Source organism: Hyla sarda, chromosome 3 (genome assembly GCF_029499605.1).
Source record: "Hyla sarda isolate aHylSar1 chromosome 3, aHylSar1.hap1, whole genome shotgun sequence".
Classification (NCBI taxonomy): domain Eukaryota; kingdom Metazoa; phylum Chordata; class Amphibia; order Anura; family Hylidae; genus Hyla; species Hyla sarda.
In genome coordinates this window covers 322,209,657-322,231,336 of record NC_079191.1, presented here as the reverse complement: position 1 = coordinate 322,231,336, position 21,680 = coordinate 322,209,657, and the positions used below count along the sequence as shown (strand labels likewise).

The 21,680-nt window shown below is 40.7% G+C and overlaps 1 protein-coding gene across 7 annotated transcripts in view; it reads left to right on the top strand.

The window, feature by feature from the left end:
• Positions 1–20,851, top strand: part of MERTK (MER proto-oncogene, tyrosine kinase) — a 177,517-nt gene extending 156,666 nt beyond the window's left edge. For all 7 annotated transcript variants that reach the window (XM_056567212.1, XM_056567207.1, XM_056567209.1 and 4 more), the window contains 7 exons: positions 49–129; positions 3,130–3,222; positions 4,667–4,785; positions 7,640–7,749; positions 8,302–8,461; positions 11,496–11,632; positions 17,402–20,851. In XM_056567212.1, the coding sequence (XP_056423187.1) occupies positions 49–129; positions 3,130–3,222; positions 4,667–4,785; positions 7,640–7,749; positions 8,302–8,461; positions 11,496–11,632; positions 17,402–17,897 (1,196 nt within the window). In that variant the 3' untranslated portion in view covers positions 17,898–20,851. The remainder of the gene's footprint in view (positions 1–48; positions 130–3,129; positions 3,223–4,666; positions 4,786–7,639; positions 7,750–8,301; positions 8,462–11,495; positions 11,633–17,401) is intronic.
• Positions 20,852–21,680: the final 829 nt, after the last annotated feature.

Sequence of the window (21,680 nt, the reverse complement as noted above, 5' to 3'; positions counted from 1 at the left end):
TGTATGTATCAAATACAGTAATATCTATTTTTTCCTATGATTGCATAGGTGAATTTGGATCTGTGATGGAGGGAGAACTGCGATATCCTGAGGACGTAACTCAGAAAGTAGCTGTGAAAACCATGAAGTGTAAGGGAACTTGTTTTTCCTGCAAAGAGTGTCAATAACCAATTTAGCCCAGATTTACTATTTCTATCTCTACAGTTTAGTGTCAGCTTTTTTAGCACAAGTTTGGTGAATAAAAAACCCTAAAATTTTAGTAAGTTGTGACAAAAAGAATCCCAAACAACCCCACAAATTGCATTTTAACCTGATAAAGTTAGCATGTCCACTAATGTGTCTCAAAAAATGAACAGAATTATGTAGGTATGGAAAATTACTACTTTTTTGTATTATATATTCTCTGTTTATGGTTTGATTAAACCCGATTGGAGCGCAATGAGACACTTTTTATCAGTGCACCACAATTTTATGTGCCAAATTATAAAGCCTAATTAAACAAAAGGTCAGATTACATTCAAAGAGGGGAAAAACCCTACAACAATAGTAAATGTGGGTCACTGTGTAGACCTTTCTTTATTCAAACTGTGTAAATATTTATCAGTGAAATCCAAACTGTATTGTTTAATAGTAATGAAAAAAAAAAAAAAACCTGAATACAGTTTTCACTATCATAGGTTCCTATAGGTTTTTGCATATTTGTTTGTTGTACAGTTATGGCCGTAAATGTTGGCACCCCTAAAATCTTTCAAGAAAATGAAGTATTTCTCACAGAAAAGGATTGCAGTAACACATGTTTTGCTATACACATGTTTATTCCCTTTGTGTGTATTGGAACTAAACCAAAAAAGGGAGGAAAAAAAGCAAATTGGACATAATAGCCCTGATTTACTAAGAATGGAGTGTTTATCTTGGAGTGATTTCAGGTTTATTCCGAGTATTTTTCTCCCTGATTTACTCATCTGTCGCCCTTCTCTATTTTTTTTTCTGTCGCAGGGAAGTTATCTGTTGCCCGTATCTTTTTTTTTTTTTTTGTATCGCACAGAGTTATTAAGCAGGGGAGCAGGAGGCATGTACTTTTACTTTTAAATTCCCCGCCAGGAGCCTTGAATGGTCGGTACTGAGTAGCCATTCCGGGATCCCGGCGGGTTTCTCAAATAAAAACTATAAAAAATATTGGGGCTCAAGGTCTGAGATGACAGTACACAATTTATTAAATAATAAATATAATTCCATACAATGGTGTATAAAATTACCTGGAACTCACAGGGCCCTTGTGAGTCATCAGGGACATTAAATTATCATAAAATCAGTTTAAAAAAATGGTACAATATGATGAAAAACCTTAATTGAGACCAATAAAAATATATAAAATGGTATCCACTGTAGAAGGTCTGGATTATATTCTAAGTGCTTGTTGCTCCAGATCAGCCACAGGACACAAAGTGGATACAATGTATTAAAGTAATTTAGCTCTTGTAAGTAAGCTTGCAACAATGTTTCCTTTTGCAGTCACCAATTGACAGATCAATTATTACAGTAATTCAGTTATCACAGTCTTTATGAAAACAGAAACTGCTGCCCTGGTAGCTGAAAAATAGTCTTTGCAAGTATAAAGGAATAATGTAGCAATTCTGTGATAATAAAATAGTCTTTTATATCTTTCTTTAACCACTGGGTCTGCTGCGCTGACAGCCTGTATATGTTCTTTGATAGATGGACAGATATAACAGTTATATCTGTACCCAGATCGGCAATAGTAGCAATCGAAAATAGATAATGTCTCACACACAGCGTGTGAGTGTATGCTCACCGGTCCCTCGGGAAAAGATATTACGCTCTCCGGTGGATATGAGTCCTGCGATACCCGGTATGGCGTGGATGTTGCGATCTCCCAGTACCGGTCACAACATCCACGCCATACCGGGTATCGCAGGACTCATATCCACGGGAGAGCGTAATATCTTTTCCCGAGGGACCGGTGAGCATACACTCACACGCTGTGTGTGAGACATTATCTATTTTCGATTGCTACTATTGCCGATCTGGGCACAGATATAACTGTTATATCTGTCCATCTATCAAAGAACATATACAGGCTGTCAGCGCAGCAGACCCAGTGGTTAAAGAAAGATATAAAAGACTATTTTATTATCACAGAATTGCTACATTATTGCTTTATACTTGCAAAGACTATTTTTCAGCTACCAGGGCAGCAGTTTCTGTTTTCATAAAGACTGTGATAACTGAATTACTGTAATAATTAATCTGTCAATTGGTGACTGCAAAAGGAAACATTGTTGCAAGCTTACTTACAAGAGCTAAATTACTTTAATACATTGTATCCACTTTGTATCCTGTGGCTGATCTGGAGCAACAAGTACTTAGAATATAATCCAGACCTTCTACAGTGGATACCATTTTATATATTTTTATTGGTCTCAATTAAGGTTTTTCATCATATTGTACCATTTTTTTAAAACTGATTTTATGATAATTTAATGTCCCTGATGACTCACAAGGGCCCTGTGAGTCCCAGGTAATTTTATACACCATTGTATGGAATTATATTTATTATTTAATAAATTGTGTACTGTTATCTCAGACCTTGAGCCCCAATATTTTTTATAGTTTTTATTTGAGAAACCCGCCAGGATCCCTGAATGGCTCCTCAGTACCGGCCATTCAAGGCTCCTGGCGGGGAATTTAAAAGTAAAAGTACATGCCTCCTGCTCCCCTGCTTAATAACTCTGTGCGATAAAAAAAAAAAACAGATACGGGCAACAGATAACTTCCCTGCGACAGAAAAAAAAATAGAGAAGGGCGATAGATGAGTAAATCAGGGAGAAAAATACTTGGAATAAACCTGAAATCACTCCAAGATAAACACTCCATTCTTAGTAAATCAGGGCTATTATGTCCAATTTGCTTTTTTTCCTCCCTTTTTTGGTTTAGTTCCAATACACACAAAGGGAATAAACGTGTGTATAGCAAAACATGTGTTACTGCAATCCTTTTCTGTGAGAAATACTTCATTTTCTTGAAAAATGTCAGGGGTGCCAACATTTACGGACATGACTGCATTGTATTAACATAGTACTCACACATTATTCTTTTTCCTGTGCACAGTGGACAACTTTTCACAGAGGGAAATAGAAGAATTCCTAAGTGAAGCAGCCTGTATGAAAGATTTCAACCATCCTAATGTGATTAAATTGCTTGGTAAGGTTTAAACATAAAATAATTAATTTGACTGCAAGCCACATATGACAGAACTAGTAGCAATACTAGGGCATGAATATGTTTTGTACATGGCACAAGTACTGTAAAGTTTTTGAAAAACTAAGTAGACATCCTAACAGCAAGAGCATATAAAATGTGGTCCAGCTTCCAAAGTTGGCAAAAGGAATGTAAGAATATATATATACATATATCTAAAAGGAGCTCCAAAGCCACCACACTGCCTGGATATATTCCCTGTAAACCATTCTGGATGATATGCATTCCAAAACCATTCCAAAAAAAGAACATGTTTTATGAGTAATAAAAAAATCTAAGTGATAGATTCATTTAAATATTTGATTAGCTGGGCCGATCCCTGTGCCAGGTCCATTGCATATCTGGTCCATTGCATACTGCATCCACAAGGCACAGAAGTGGCAGGGCAAAAAGCCATACTCACCTGCCATAATTTCCAGCTGCTACTCTTCTAGCTGAGCTCAATTTTCATTGCCTAACACTTCCTGGTCTCCTCTTGACACAAGAAAGTCTCCATTGAGCCAATTACTGGTCACAGAGATGACCTGCCTTAGCCAGAGATTGGATATTCGGCTTCAGGAGAACCCGGCTCATGGCCCTGATCGACCAGATAGGTAAGTTGGCTAAAAGATGATTTATTGACCAGAATGCAACACGTTTCGTTTCATTGCATTCTGGTCAAGAAATACTCTTTTAGCCAACTTACCTGTCTGGTCGATCAGCGCCGTGAGCCGGGTTCTCCTGAAGCCGAATATCCATTGCCGTATATGTTCCGAAGGGCAGCAGACGACCTACTCTCTACACCATTTGCATTGTTGTGTTTGTGATTACACAACCACCCAGTGTGAGCAGTTAATTTATATACTAATCTCACTCTTTGGGTCCAAACAATATTTTTCTTTGGAGCGCTTACTTCCTTATCCTTAGCCAGAGATTGGGTGAGTAGGCACATCCTTGTGTCAAGAAGAGGCAAGAAAGTGGTGAGCAGCAGATTTTATAATTTTTTTTTTTTAATCCAAGGCATGCCACTTTTAAAAATAAACCGCTGGATAACCAAATTACCAATGTAAACAGGGTTATACAGAATAAGAAAAAAAAACAGCACCACATTTGTCCTCAGTTAACGTGTGATATTACAACTCTGCACCATTCACTTCAATGGAACTGAGCCTCAATACCTTGCACAAACTGAGGACAAGAGTGGAGCTGTTTCTGGAAAAAAAAAGCAGCTATGTTTTTCTAGGCCTGGATAGCCCCTTTAACATTATTTAACCCATAAATACAGTATTACACATTACAGTAATTATAGATTGTTTTTTTTTTCATTTCTTGTAATGAATTTAAGATGCAAATTTTGACCTGAAAACCCTTTCATCCTCTTTATACTGCACATCTATTGCTATCACAGGCGTCTGTCTAGAAGTGGGTCCTAGAAGAACCCCAAAACCCATGGTCATATTACCATTTATGGAGTATGGGGATCTGCACAGTTTTCTTCTCTCATCTAGAATTGGATATGGACCTAAAGTAAGTTAAATAAATCTCATTGCTATTACTGTAAAAAGAATGCCCCTCTACAAATTTGAACATACCAAAAATAAGTATACAGTGGTCCTTTAGGTTACAGTATTAAGGGGTTCTAGGACAAACATTGTATGTTGAACATAGTATCTTGAGACCATAACTTTATGAAAAAACAGTAAATGGTTCTAAAGTCTCCAAAATGTCAACCAAATATAAGAAAAAATTAAGATTAAATAAAAATGACAAGATAACCAATAGACATACAGCAAGTTCTTACATATAAAAGTCAGAAATAGCTGCTAAAAGCTATGAAACACTTAATTCATAGTGAACAGGTACTTTGTCAGTGTCTTGTACAGTACACAGAATGCATCAGAGACACAAAATGGAGCCACCCTCACCTGGTGTTCAAAAGAGCAGCTAGTTCGGGCACAGTACTTTACTGTAGGGAGGCTTTACTAGACAGCAAATCACTGCATGCACTTCAATAATACATGGGTTTTACCAGTGAAATGCCCACTATTGATAGGCCAGTTCTTCCAGCCATTCACACGAGCCACAGATCCAGCAGATTGTCTGTGGCATTGTATGGTGAGTCTGGTTTCAAGTTACAATGGTCCAGGAAAGACCATTGTATGTTAAAAATATTGTAACCTGAGGCCACTGTAACTGAAGGGATAACTGTGTTATTTGTAATTGCTGTATTGGTACACACTTCTAGCCTTTGCTGGGGTGTTGGAATGTAGGAACTCTTGACAGACAACATTTTTTGATGATTCAAGTTATTCATCTTCATTATTACTGTGTTATAAAGCTTTGCCATCTGTGGCCATTTTCAAACAACGAGGAATAGGATGTTTATCTGTTGCAGGGATTGACCATGATGACCTTCTTGTAGTTTGACACTGAAAAGTCACAACTTCTTAATCTAACTTCTCTTTTTTTTAATATATATAATTGAACAAATTTAAGACTGACATGTGTCCTAGTACCCGTGCCAGACTGGAACCAAAAATAGGCCCGGGCATTTAAGACTAAGCAGCTCATTTTGGTCATGGGCATGTAAAGGCAGAGCCACAAAGGGGAGGGGTCAATCATAGTTGGGTATAATAGGGTACATAACGAGAAAAAATAAAATTATATATATATATATATATATATATATATATATATATATATATACACATATATATATAGGATAAGGCAGATAGTTGCAGCACTCCAAAAAATGTGAAAAAAATCAGGTGGCTTTTATTCCATACAAAGACAAGAGCAACGTTTCGGCTGCCTGTGCAGCCTTTTTCAAGCATGTGAAGTGACCACAGTAAGTGGTTTAAATATACAATCCAAATTGAACAAGTGTACAGTAAAATTCAATAAACACATAATATATCATAAAAACATATAATAAAGTGCAAGTGCAATAAAGTGCAATAATATAAGGGACGGATGTATCCGACCAGATACTTGTGCATAGGTGTTATAGTGCAAGTGTATAGACCGCATGAAGAAAGATACACAGGCCAGTTAATTATTAAATTACTCCAGCGGAAGCCATATTGGTAATGGGCAATTGAAAAAAATAAAGCCAATCGGCCGCCAGGTCAGCCGGTCGCACGCGCGACCGGACGCACCATAAGAGCCATATCAGCAAGGGGCAAGGAATCACTATTGGCGTAAAGTGTCAGAGCAAAATAAATAGATAAAGAGAAGAGGTAGAAAAATGGAAAAAAAATTGAAACAAAATGAAGTATAAAAGAATAAATAGAAAATGAAAAAAAATTAACATAGGTAAGAGTAAGACATTTTCCCATGATAAACACATGTACCTCTAAATAAATCATATAGCTACCGAATAACACAAGTATATAGGAGAATATTATCTTGTATACTGAGATCACTATTATCAATAATACCAGTATACAAGAAGGAATATTATCACCATAATATTATCATCATACTGTTACTGACTAAATCCTGTATACTGAGACCAATATTACAAAAAATACAATCATGACTATTATCACCATACATATTACCATTATACGGTTACTGACCAAATCCTGTATACTGAGACTAGAGATGAGCGAAGTTACAGTAGTTCGATTTGTCACGAACCTCGCGGTTTGGCAGTTGCTGACTTTAGCCTGCATAAATTAGCTCAGCTTTCAGGTGCTCCAGTGGGCTGGAAAAGGTGAATACAGTCCTAGGAGACCCTCATATAGGACTGTATCTACCTTTTTCAGCCCACTGGAGTACTTGAAAGCTGAACTAATTTATGCAGGCTAAAGTCAGCAACCGCCGAGCCGCGAGGTTCGTGACAAATCGAATTGCTGTAACTTTGCTTATCTCTGAGACCAATATTACCAGTAATACCAATATACAAGAAGGAAATTTTATCACCATACATATTACCATCCTACTGTTACTGACCAAATCCAGCATATGGAGACCAATATTACCAATAATACCAGTATACAAGCAGGAATATTATCACCATACATATTACCATCATATTTTTACTGACTAAATCCTATAAACTGAGACCAATATTATCAATAATACCAGTATACAAGGAGAAATATTCCCCCCATACAGTGACCATATAGTGGTGACCCCGGCTTTGGTTTTTGAGCTAAAACCAGCAGTGTATTCCTTATACTTTTCCTTCCTGCTGGATACACTTTGAACTTTGGCTCAAAAACTGCAGAGGCGGTTTTAAAAAAAACAAAAAAAGAAAAACTTTGTCTAAGGGTGGCAGACATCATATGAAAGTACCTGATACATTGTCATGAGTCATCTTATTTATAACTTTTTCCTTTTTTTCATTTATGGATAAAAATTTTTGCATTTTCAGCACGTACCTCTGCAGACTCTTGTTAAATTTATGGTTGACATTGCTACTGGAATGGAGTACCTCAGCAATAAAAACTTCCTACACAGAGACCTGGCAGCACGGAACTGCATGTAAGTGTATTCCTTCAGCACATTATACTGTACCTTGAGAGACATGGAGGGGGGGCTTGGCCTAAGCAAATGCCACATTTATCACAATAATATATTTTAAAATAATCCTGAAGTCTTGCAGTTTTCTTTCTGGCCACTAGACCTAAAACTAAGCAGAGACTTCCTGTTCTGTCTGATAAGGAGGAGGCTGCGGGAAAGTCATATGTGCAGCATTACAGTGAAAGGTGATACCAGTAGATAGAGAAGACAAAAGGAGCTCAGTCACCCATCCCCTGCACAGGTCACAGAGTATGCTTATAAACCTACCCCATGTAAAGAATATGGTCTGGAGAAGTTAATTGTGTCTATGTCCATGTGGCTTTCTGTAAAGCATATTACTAAATGCTGTTAAAAATAGCTCAGGCAAGATATCTTCCCCCATAATAATGTATCAATGTCTGGCTGTAATCAATAAAAAAAACATAGGCAACACTGTCACTTTACTGTTTTTAGCATTAAAAGGTTAAATGACACTGTGTACCAGACCCTAAAATGTGTTCTGAATTTGTTTAGGTTGAGAGATGACATGACTGTGTGTGTTGCTGATTTTGGCCTATCTAAAAAAATATATAGTGGTGATTACTACCGTCAAGGACGAATTGCAAAGATGCCTGTAAAATGGATTGCCGTGGAAAGTCTCGCTGATCGCATCTACACTGTAAAAAGTGATGTGGTAAGGTGGCCAGCAAGTTCTTAATTCCCTTGAATTAATCTGTGAATTACCTGTCATTTGGAAACACTTTTTTTTAATATATATAATGTAGATAATGACATTATATGTATATTTGTAATGTATATTGCTTTAAAGGGTACCTCTCATCAAAAAAACTTTTGATATGTTATAGATTAATGTATGCAGAATAACTTCACAATTGCATGTTATTAAAAAATATGCTTCTTTCTATTTAATTTTCCACTTTGAAGAAATGACCACTAGGGGTCTCCCTACCAGTCCTGTCAGCAAGCATTTCAGACTCATGCTGGAGTCCTAAACACTACGAGCTGCCAGTCTGCTTTGTTCACAAAGGAGAACACTCAGAGCTGCCATCCTGCTTTGTTCACAGCCTGTTTGGCTGTGAACAAAGCAGGCTGGCAGCTCTGAGTGTTTAGGACTCCAGCATGAGTCAGAAATGCTTGCTGACAGGACTGATCGGGAAAAATATAATAGAAAGAAGCATATTTTTCATTAACATGCTATTGGAAAGTTATTCAACATTCATTAATCTAAATCTTATTTGATGAGAGGTACCCTTTAAAAATGTGAAGATTTTTTGGTGGAAAAAAAATGCTGTTTTGTCCCTGCAGTTACTGCCTGTGTGAGACAAAATACAGGAAGTGAGGGCAGACAAGCAGGGCTCTGTGCAGTGAGGACAAGCAGGGCTCTGTGCAGTGAGGACAAGCAGGGCTCTGTGCAGTGAGGACAAGCAGGGCTCTGTACACTGAGGACATGCAGGGCTCTGTACACTGAGGACAAGCAGGGCTCTGTACACTGAGGACAAGCAGGGCTCTGTGCACTGAGGACAAGCAGGGCTCTGTGCAGTGAGGACAAGTAGGGCTCTGTGCAGTGAGGACAAGCAGGGCTCTGTGCAGTGAGGACAAGCAGGGCTCTGTGCAGTGAGGACAAGCAGGGCTCTGTACAGTGAGGACAAGCAGGGCTCTGTACAGTGAGGACAAGCAGGGCTCTGTACACTGAAGATAAGCAGGGCTCTGTACACTGAGGACAAGCAGGGCTCTGTGCAGTGAGGACAAGCAGGGCTCTGTACACTGAGGACAAGCAGGGCTCTGTACACTGAGGACAAGCAGGGCTCTGTACACTGAGGACAAGCAGGGCTCTGTGCAATGAGGACAAGCAGGGCTCTGTACACTGAGGACAAGCAGGGCTCTGTACACTGAGGACAAGCAGGGCTCTGTGCAGTGAGGACAAGCAGGGCTCTGTGCAGTGAGGACAAGCAGGGCTCTGTACACTGAGGACAAGCAGGGCTCTGTGCAATGGAACAAGCAGGGCTCTGTACACTGAGGACAAGCAGGGCTCTTTACACTGAGGACAAGCAGGGCTCTGTACACTGAGGACAAGCAGGGCTCTGTGCAGTGAGGACAAGCAGGGCTCTGTAAACTGAGGACAAGCAGGGCTCTGTGCAGTGAGGACAAGCAGGGCTCTGTGCAGTGAGGACAAGCAGGGCTCTGTGCAGTGAGGACAAGCAGGGCTCTGTGCAATGAGGAAAAGCAGGGCTCTGTGCAGTGAGGACAAGCAGGGCTCTGTGCAGTGATGCTCTATGACATGCTCCCGGCTCACACAGCAGGATGATTGACAAGCCAGGAGCCTGCACAGAGCCCTGCCCTCACTTCCTGTATTTTGTCTCTGCACTGAGATTCACAGGCAATAGCTGCACAGACAGTATTTTTTTTCCACCTAAAAATATACACATTTTTTACACAATGTATATTTCAAATATACATATGTTATTATCTAACATATACATATGTTATTATCTACATTATATATATATATATATATATATATATATATATATATATATATATATATATATTAAAAGGGTGCCAAGTTAAATAGTCATTAAAGGGGTTATTTTTTTTTTATATATCAACTGGCTCCAGAAAGTTAAACAGATTTGTAAATGACTTCTATCAACAAATCTTAATCCTTTCAGTACTTATGAGCTTCTGAAGTTAAGGTTGTTCTTTTCTGTCTAAGTGCTCTTTGATGACACGTGTCTCTGGAACCGCCCAGTTTAGAAGAGGTTTGCTATTAGGATTTGCTTCTAAACTGGGCAGTTCCCGAGACACGTGTCATCAGAGAGCACTTAGACAGAAAAGAACAACCTTAACTTCAGAAGCTCATAAGTACTGAAAGGATTAAGATTTTTTAATAGAAGTCATTTACAAATCTGTTTAACTTTCTGGAGCCAGTTGAGAGATATATATATATATATATATATATATATATATAATGTGTTTTTTTCCTGGATAACCCCTTTAAGGAAGTAATAAGTGGGCTCCTCTATAGGAATACATGCTCTTTGTAGTGACTTCTTTTCCAGGTTAATAGAGCGGCTGGCTCTATTAATATAGATATTTCTAATTTAGACAGCATCCTTAATCTGCATTAAAGGTTCAGAGTACACCATGTTACAGTGTAATGCAATTGGTTTGATGTCCCATGTTACTTGCTTAGTAATGATCACAGAACTATAACAGTTGTGAGCAATGTGTTCTTCTTCAGTATATGCACAATTTTAGTGTTCATTATGTTATTTTGTATGGCACATCATGGTATATCACTAGCAGACAAGTTTTTGTCTTATATGTTTAGATAAAAGTAGCACAATAGCAACATAAGTAATCACATCTTACTTCCCCTGATGTCCATTTCTTTTACTTGCAATAAATACTAAGCTTATTCACTGTATTGCCTGCATTGATGTTGATGTCATGTTGTGTAGACAAATAATGTCAGGCTGCAGAATGTTATTAAGTAGAGACAGAACCTCTTGTTTGTCACCATGTGTGGACCCTATTGTCCTTTCTCATAATCATGTTACCAAACCTTCTTATAATTTGTTGCTCCCATTTACTATAATTTTTGCCCTAAACACGAGTGGGATCCTGGTAGCTGACCTTTCAGTGTAAATGGATTCATTCATTTCTTCTGGAAAGATCTTCCTGATCTATGTGTTTGTTATCTACAGTGGGCGTTTGGTATCACAATGTGGGAAATCGTAACCAGAGGGATGACGCCCTATCCAGGGGTCCAGAACCATGAAATATATGACTATTTACTTCAGGGACATAGACTAAAGCAACCAGCAGATTGTATGGATGAACTGTGAGTAAACAAGGCTGTATGAATGTACAATAATATGACGTACAGTATTTCATAGTAGTTTATTCAAGTATTTAAAGAATTAAAATATAACAATGCAAAATGTGGGAATAAATAAAACCAAAAGCATGGAGGTAACGGTAAAAATCATAGTGCATTTCTTAACCCCATAAGGACACACCCAAAATCCAGCCTTGTGGCACAGCCATATTTCATTTTTGGCGTTTTTGTTTCTCGGTCACTCTTCATTGGGGGACACAGATACTGATGGGGTATATGCTCTTGCCACCAGGAGGCGCTGACACTACATAGAAAAAAAGTCGGCTCCTCCCTGGCAGGATATACTCACCCACTCCCACTGGCCTCTAGTAGGGGATCACTTATTGACACAGGCTTTCGTTGGGTAGCCTGCAGAGCTCCAACATGGCAATGGAGCTCTGTCACTTCTCTGGGTGATGGTGGGACTCCAGTGATTGTTCTTTATTACGGCTCTCCCTGGATCTCTGTACCAGCACCGCTACTCTGTGGACCGGCGCTTGCCGTCAGGGATCTCCTGGTCCTCTCTGGGGCGCCCGACTCTGTGGGTGTCCCCCTCATCTTCCTGCCTGCACACTAGGCTAGTCTGGCGTGCGGGACCTGCAGCAGCCGCTGTCTCGGGGAAGCCGCCGTCTGTTTGCGGCTGCTGCCTGCACCCCACGGCCACATCTTTTCCCCCTGATCACTTCACGGCTTCCCCGGTTATAACCTTATGCCGGCCGGCCAGCCAGCCAGAGCCATTACGATGCATGTAGCTCCGCCCCTTCTTCCCGGGATCTGCAGTTTTCGCGCGCTGCCGGGATCATTCAGTGTGGGGGCTAGCACAGCGCCTTTAGTGGCTGCAGCCATTCTTTCTCTGCCCCCCTCCCCCCCCCTTGGTTTTGGGGGCGGGGCGGCCCACAATTAAGCTTAGCCTCTACCGCACTATTACCGCTCCAGCCATACTGCACACATTTTTACGGTGTCCCCGCATGAAGTAACAGGACACTCGGTCTCATGCGGGGGCCTCCTCGCATGATGCCCTTCTTCCTGCATCCCCCCTTTTCCCCCCACCATATTGTGCTTAAAAAAATAAAAAAAGTGGTGTTCCTGTGTGGGCAGATGACTATAAGCATCCTCCTGTGGCAATTATTGATATTGCCAGCCCCTAATTTTCATTCCCTTAAGAGTGCTCCCTCTTGTGGTGACCAGTTATAGCCATTACAGCTTTTGGTCTACGTTTTTTTATCACTTCATCTTCCCTGTCTGGGGTTTGTATTTTTAATGCCTATTATTTTTCTGGGGGCCGCTAGGATTTTAATATTTTTTTTATTAAACATACTGTTTGGATATGTCTCCGCATATCCTTTTTTCTACAGGGTTCTCACTCTGTGTGAGAGCGTATGCAATCAGGTCATTGCCATGTCTGCGTGCCCACAGTGGAATTTCTATCCCTCCCTACCAGAGAAAGGCACCGGTGGGGTGACCCTGATGGTGCATTGGCATTCCTGGCGGAAGCTCAGGTCCTCTTTTGATGTTCCTCCTCGATCATATATAAGCCTTTTTTGGCTGGCCCTGGGCCTAAAGAGTCCGACTTGCGGCTCTGGTACCTGAGAGGGTACTGGCTAAATGGATTAGTGGTTTCCCCCACCGCTGGTCACCCCTCGGGGGAGTGTTCTTAGGATTCCTCCTCCATAGGTCACCTAGCACATGTCTGCCGCTTCTACGGCTGGTGCTCTGGATCCCCACTTCTAGTATGAGGTATCCATGAAAGTGACCCTGCGTGGGCATAGATTGGATCTGATACCAATGGGCCAGAGTGTGGTCTGCATGGTTTCCTCTGCTACCTGTCACTCATCTCATAGCTGCCACATCCGTGGCTGGTATTCCGGTACCCCAATGCGAGGTGTCTGAAGGAGTGACCCAGTGTATGTTATGGACCCTATACCAGTAAGCCAGACAGTGGTCTGCATGGTTCCTCCGCTGCCTGTCACTTATCTCATGATGGCTGCATCCGCAGCTAGAGTTCCAGTGCCCTACTGCTAGTGCGCAGTGTCTGCAGAAGTGATCCGGTGTATCCTGTGGACCCTATAGCTTCAGCTTCCCCCAATCTCCCAGGATGGCTGGGATACTACATATGGCTTCTGGGCCATCCCGCCTTCCCCCATGCGACGGAGGGGCACAGTGATCACCTATCTGTGCTGTGGTCATGTTATCGCCACCCCATCGGCCTCCCATCACAGGGCTGTGGCATGTAATGCGGGTTGCAGGGTTCCCTACCCTACCAGGTCCCTCTCAAATGCCTGCCACTCTCGTGGCTGAAGGCTGGTAACCCACTTTAGGTGTGTGGTCCTGAACGCAGTGACCCGGTGTGTTGCATGGCTATTCCAATTAGCCAGCCTGTGTCTGCATGATTTTACTGATTCACCAGGCCACCCACCCTGTACCTGCTGCTTCCCTGGCGGATGTCCGGTGCCCCACTTTTCTTCGGGGCCCCGTAAGAGTGACTCTTTATGGACCTTCTCCCAGCGGAACTTCTACCAGTGAGTCAGACTGGGTTGGCTTGGTTTCCGGCACCGCATGCATCTTCCTTGAGTGTAGCACCATTGGACAATAGGGTGTAGATGTTTCCTGCAGGTTCAATAGAACTTCACAGGAACGGCAGCCATCTTTGTTCCCTTCTTGGGCCTCCATTACTTGGCAGTCCCCCTTCCACAGGGAGTACAGCAATCGGGGGTTGGGCATGGTCAGTACTTGACTTTTGCCTCGACTGTCCTTTTTTCCCCTCCAATAGGGGGCTTTTGCTGTCTCGCGGAGAGCTTTCTATTACCAAGATGGCACCATCTCTTTCCTCCCCTACACAGGTGGGGTACCTGACTGGGCCATTGTTCACGTGAGAGCTATCAGCAGTGCGTTTTGCCAGCTATGCCTTGGTGCTCACTGGCAGCCGAATTACGCCAGTCTAGGCAATTTTAGCTTGTGGGACCTTCAGGAGCCTTGGGCACCTCCAGTTCCCACTTCGGCCACTGCGTGGTTCCAAGTGCTCCTTCACAGGATGTTTTGCTCCTCATTTAGCTCTATTTTTCCTTCCTCTCTCTCAGGGTCCATGTACTCTTGAGACAGAAGGCATTCCGGCAGCCAAATTATTGCCAGTCTGGCCTATTTCAGCTTCTGCAGAGATGTGGTTTTCTCGACGTGTTTTTTCCCGCTGTTCAGGCTCACGGCATGCCCCTAGGACAATGGTTTTGGGGCCTGCAACTTTTTGGGTCAGGTCATTGGTCTTGTTTTCCATGCCTCTCTGGAAACTGTTCCCATCTCTCTTCCTTTTTTCCCGGAGGTTCTGTTCTCCACCTTGTCCGTGCTCGTCTTCTGCTCAGGCGTTCGCAGCTCTACGGGGCGTTTTCCCACCCTGCTCTCTTGAATCTATTAATTCTCTGGTTGGGGTTTTTCTTGGAGTTCCCTTTTTTTTTGTGTTTCCCAGTCGGGCTAGCCCTTTGTCTGGTTCTGTGCTTCCTTGGAGTGGTTTTCCTCCTTCCTATCAGGATGGTTACGGCCCATCTAGCCTCTGAGATGTCCCTCTCTTGTGTCTTTCTGGGGACTATTGGTTTAGTCCCTTTCTTGGCGTCCTAGTCCATCTCCATGGTTGATGGGTACTTCTTGAAGCTCTGTTTGCGAGCCTCAATTGCCTCTTGGCCCTGGGTCTCATCTGTGAGCCTTATGAGCATATAGGGTTCAGTTGTTTTTCCCACACTAGGGGACTGCTTTGGTACGTCCCATCAGTATCTGTGTCCCCAAATGAAGAGCGGCCGAGAAAAGGATATTTTTTGTGTGCGGTATTAACCCTTTAGAAGCGGCGGTCAAAGCTTACCGCCGCTTCTAAAGCAAAAGTGAAAGTGACCCGGCTGCTCAGTCGGGCTGTTTGGGACCGCCGCGGTGAAATCGCGGCGTCCTGAACAGCTGACCGGACACCGGGAGGGCCCTTACCTGCCTCCTTGGTGTCCGATCGACGAATGACTGCTCCGTGCCTGAGATCCAGGCAGGAGCAGTCAAGCGCCGATAACACTGATCACAGGCGTGTTAATACACGCCTGTGATCTGTGTAAAAGATCAGTGTGTGCAGTGTTATAGGTCCCTATGGGACCTATAACACTGCAAAAAAAAGTTTAAAAAAAAGTGTTAATAAAGGTCATTTAACCCCTTCCCTAATAAAAGTTTGAATCACCCCCCTTTTCCCATTAAAAAAAATGAAACAGTGTAAAAAATGTCCAAACTATAAAAATATATCATTAATTAAACTGCACGGTCAATGGCGTACGCGCAAAAAAATTCCAAAGTCCAAAAAAGCGTATTTTGTTCACTTTTTATACCATTAAAAAATGAATAAAAAGTGATCAAAAAGTCCGATCAAAACAAAAATCATACCGATAAAAACTTCAGATCACGGCGCAAAAAATTAGTCCTCATACCGCCCTGTACGTGGAAAAATAAAAAAGTTATAGGGGTCAGAAGATTACATTTTTAAACATATACATTTTCCTGCATGTAGTTATGATTTTTTCCAGAAGTGCGACAAAATCAAACCTATATAAGTAGGGTATCATTTTAACCGTATGGACCTACAGAATAATGATAAGGTGTAATTTTTACTGAAATATGCACTGCGTAGAAACGGAAGCCCCCAAAAGTTACAAAATGGCGTTTTTTCTTCGATTTTGTCGCACAATGATTTTTTTTTCCGTTTCGCCGTGCATTTTTGGGTAAAATGACTAATGTCACTGCAAAGTAGAATTGGCGACGCAAAAAATAAGCCATAATATGGCTTTTTAGGTGGAAAATTGAAAGGGTTATGATTTTTAAAAGGTAAGGAGGAAAAAACTAAAGTGCAAAAACGGAAAAACCCTGAGTCCTTAAGGGGTTAAGAGATATAGCTCTTTTATATTTCCACCCACAGAGCCATATGAGGACACGTTTTTTTAAATAATTTTTAGAAAATGTACAACTAAACAATCAAAAATATTATTTGGGGGTTTTATCTTTATACAGTGCACTTTACAGTAAAATTCAGGTCATCTTTATTCTGTGGGTCAATCCATTCACAATGATACCCATTAGAGATGAGCGAACTTCCAGTAATTCGATTCGTCACAAACTTCTTGCTGACTTTAGCCTGCATAAATTAGTTCAGCTTTCAGGTGCTCCGGTGGGCTGGAAAAGGAGGATACAGTCCAAGAAGAGAGTCCCAGTGGAGCACCTGAAAGCTGAACTAATTTGTGCAGGCTAAAGTCATCAAACACAGAGTCGAGAAGTTCATGACAAAACGAATTACTGTAAGTTCGCTCATCTCTAATACCCATATTTACAAAGATTTTGTATGGAATATTGTACTTCTTATAAAAAAAAAAAATTTAAATATATTTTGACCCTATAACTTTTCTTTATTTTTCTGTCTATGTAGCTGTTTGATAATTCATTTTTATACTGTGATCTGTAGTTTTTATTCGTACCATTTTGGACTTTATATATGAAATGACAATCTTTTTTAATGAATTTTTATTAGCGGCGATGCTTTTTATATAAGATATTATATTTGATCAGCTATCTTTAGGTTTCTAATACAGAACAATGCTATGCAATTTCCTATGTAAGTTAATCTAGGTTTTTCTGGTATATAAATTGTATCACTGTTTATCTGACACAGATAAATTATTCCACACTATTTGTGCCAATTGACAAAAGCTTCACCTTACTCCTCCACAGGTATGAATTGATGTATCTGTGCTGGAGAACGGACCCAGTGGATCGACCTACATTCACGGAACTAAAATATAAGCTGGAGAAGTTCCTTCAAGAACTTCCTCCTGCGATGAACAAGGAAGACATTATTTATATTAACACAAGCTTACCAGAGGACAGTGAGCTTTTCACACAAGATCCAGACATAAGTGAGATATCCTTGGATGTAGATTCCAAGTATGTACATATTACTCCCTCCAGATCTGACACAACTATGGTCACTGTGGAGGTCCATGGTTGTAGTTTTGATGAAGAAAGGTATATCTTAAATGGTGAAACTGAAGAATTGGCAGCAACTGAAGAATTGGCAAACCAAGCTTGCGCTCCACTTCTACATGACAGTATGCCACGTAACAGAGTGCCATGGTGTGATAGCAATACTCTTCTGGATGGCAATTCATTGACTGAAGACCTTCTCTATGCTGATGACTCAGCAGAGGACTCAGAAATTGCAGTATAGATCTCCAAACCAATATCATACCTGTTCTTCCAAGTTAAGCATGTCTTACCTTGTCTTACTTGCTTAACATTTACTGCCTTTATTTTCTATAAGTATACAGTTTCGAGAGTATTATTTTAAATTCAATTAATGTAAATACCATGCAGTATTCTGTAAAGAGATATAATTGATGTACATATATAGATGATTATATAAATATATAGATTTATATTGATGCAAGAAATTGGTGTAAATATTTAGCTTGTACATATGACTTAAAGTGCTTCAAGACATCTCTACTGGGTTTCAGAATTGTGCCTTAGTTATGCCTAGTAGGGTTTGTGTTTCAAAAGACACACTGAAAAACCTGTCTACCTCCCCTCCCTATCTGTTCTTAGGATAGGCTAAGAATGTGTGATCTTTAGGGGCAAACCTTGGGACCAGTAAACAAAATGAAGGGGTATATTGGTGCTCCAAGCAGGCTCTTAATAAACAGACATCCATACGCGATTGGCTACTTCCCTTTTTGGGGGTTGGTCCTCGGGGGTGGTCCCACAGATCATACATTAAAGAAGCACTCTTAAAATGTTCTTTACCCTCCTGACATTAGTATGGTAAGGTTTAACAGCCACCCTTCTTCCCTTTTTCAACCAAGGGGCTCAGTTCCCCCATTCCAGTTCTCACTTCTTTCAAAATGACCAGTTGATTCATACAGCACTTGCTGTATCAGACTGAAAGTTACTTTTTCCTGGAGTTCTTCTTTAATGGCCTGGCCTGTATGAAATCCTAGAAAACCGTTTTAACTATAGAGAGCCCTCCCCTTGCTTTCAGGGGTTTTAATTTTGTTTATCCAAATACTTCTATATTGAATATAGGGCATTTACAGCAAGATCTGACAGAGCAAATAAATCACTTTAATACAGTTCTTAAAGGGAACCTGTCACCAGTTTTATTTTATGCTGCTCAAACTGCAGGCAGAATAATGATGGTGTGATTTCTACACACTGTTATACTGAGACACTAGGTGTTTCAGAGTAGTCCTCATTTAAATATGGCACTAAGACCCGGGTAACTAGTCCTAGGGGCAGGTCTGGGAGGGTTCTCCCCGCCCTGTAGGCTTGAGTGACATTTCTCTTCCTAGCAGTGTAGACTAGTTACCCGAGTCCATGCAGCATTTTTAAACTATGACTTCTCTGAAAAGATAGAGCATCCCAGAGTAATTCATAGTATTGTTGATCTTTATTGGTAACAAAAAATAGCATGAAAACAAGTAAAAAACATATAATAGTGGGGTACAACAGAATACACAGGTAGAAAAAAGCAGGAGGTGAGGGTATGGGTAAAGTAATCACCTTTGTACAGGTATACAGCGGGGTGTATGTAGTAACTGAAAGCAAGTATCAGGTGAAACTGCAATAATAAAGTGCACATTGGTGGTAAATCACCAGTGTGACTGTGTAGGTACACAGATGAATATAATATAAGTACAGTGGTCCCTCAACATACAATGGTAATTCGTTCCAAACGACCCATCGTTTGTCGATTCCATCGTATGTTGAGGGATTCGTGCAATGTAAAGTATAGGAAGTTATACCTGTCCCCCGCCGCTCCGGACCGCATCCTCACCGCTCCCGATGCTGTCCCGCTGCTCCGACGTCTTCTTCGGGATCCTCCGGCTTCTTCCGCATCTTCCCCAGGGTCTGGGCCTTGCTTTCTGGTGACGTTATTACGTTGCAGCGCCGGCACGGCGTGCGTAGCGACGTAATAGCGATGCCGGAAAGCGAGGCCCAGACCCTGGAGGAGATGCAAAAGACGCCGGAGGATCCCGAAGTGGACCCGGAGCAGCAGGGATAGGTAAGTGAATCTGTCCGGGATGCTTAAACTGCTATCCGACAGCAGCTTAAGCATTTTGAGCTGTCGGATAGCAGTTAATGCGATGGCCCCGACATATAAAAGCATTGTATGTCGATGCTGACATCGACATGCGATGGCCTCTGAGAGGCCATCGTATGTCAATTTGCTCATATGTCGGGGCCATCGCATGTCAGGGGGTTACTGTATATAGGTCTCTATGGGAGGGACAATGGCTACTCCCCTAGGCAACAACAATATAACATAATGCAGGATCAATCAACAATGGATACCAGGACACCTGAACATGCACCCCAAACGCGTTTTTACAATGCTGCTTTGTCAGGGGTCACCCCCTGACAAAGCAGAATTGCGAAAACGTGTTTGATAAAGATCAACAATTTTCTTATATCTTTCTGACATTTTGAGTGTTTTCTATGGTCAATAACGTTGGCGTAGAGATTATATATATATATATATATAGACCATGTAAGTGAGGCTCTCGGATAGCCAATATTTGTTTGGATAATTCATAGTATTCCGACATTGCACTCTGCACCAGTTTTATGCTGTCCATGATGTGTGCAGCATGAAACAGATGACAGGTTCCCTTTTAAAGGTCTCTTACATTTCAGTGTAAAAAAAAAAAAAGCCTATCCACTTTATTAGGAAACGTTATCCTACTTTCTGATTTACTTTGTATTTTAGCTCCTCACAATTTTTAAGATTTCTGCTTGTCTTCTGTGAATGAAAATATAACTTATTTTAAGAAGCTGTGTTCATGTCCGATTCACACGGGTGCATGGTATATAAAATGGGATTGTATATAATCAACAGGATTTCTCGTCAAAACATATAAAACATCCATGGACTACACATTTAGAAATCAGAAAAAAAGTCTATTATCTTGTTTTACTAATAAAGATATTTTTTCTTTTGCTATGTGGCCATTTTTGCAAAAATTATGACAAAAAGTGCAGCCATATTAGTTGTTACCTTAAATTAGCTTTCCTGTAAGGCTATGCTAACATTAAGTTGTACGTTTATGATGTACGTTTAGCATATATGTTGGGAAAGCTCTTAACATACACATTAAACATGTCCGCAAAACTCTTTTGGTTTCCGTTTGGCTAACATACATCATATGCCAAACAAAAAAGTATGCAATAGTGTGGTAGACTATGCAATTTAATATAACAATATCCAGTAAAAAAAAATTATACATTAAAATTATACTTTTATTTCACTTGCATTGTGGGCAACAAATACACCCAAACACTATATATATATATATATATATATATATATATATATATATATATGCCATAACTTTCATGTGGACATAGCCTAGATTGCCACTGTGACTGACTGAACATGCTTTTGAAAAATTCTGCTGGAATTTACTGCACAATATGTTCAGTGGAATTCCCGCTGTCCCATTCTTGGAAATTCTGCATTGTGCAAAAATATAAGTCCAGTCTTATAATTTTGCGGAATTGTGGGTGGAATCCCATTAAACTAAATTAGGCTTAAATTTCAGCAAAATTATTTGATCTGATTTATAGGACTGTGCAACACAAAACCAATGAGATATATTTAGGTATGAATTATGTTGCACTGGCCTAGAAGAGTAGTGGGCAACTGTTGTCTCGCTGGTTGCTCCCTATTCCATCCCTTGGGCCCAGCTTTTATCTGTATACTGTGCAGTTTGTTGCATGGGAGTAATTTATTAAAGTGACTAGTTTTGCATTAGCTATCTTTCAAACAGGCTAACTTTGTGCCTGGATTCAGGATTGTGATCTGTATTCTATATGGCATATGTTGGACATGCAGCAAAAAGGTAAGTGTCTAAAAGTTTTTAAACCAATTCTATCTTGGTTTATACTGTGTCACTTTTATGCACCAAAGAAATTCTAGTTGGTTTTGTAAATGTGGCTTAATATATACAGAAGC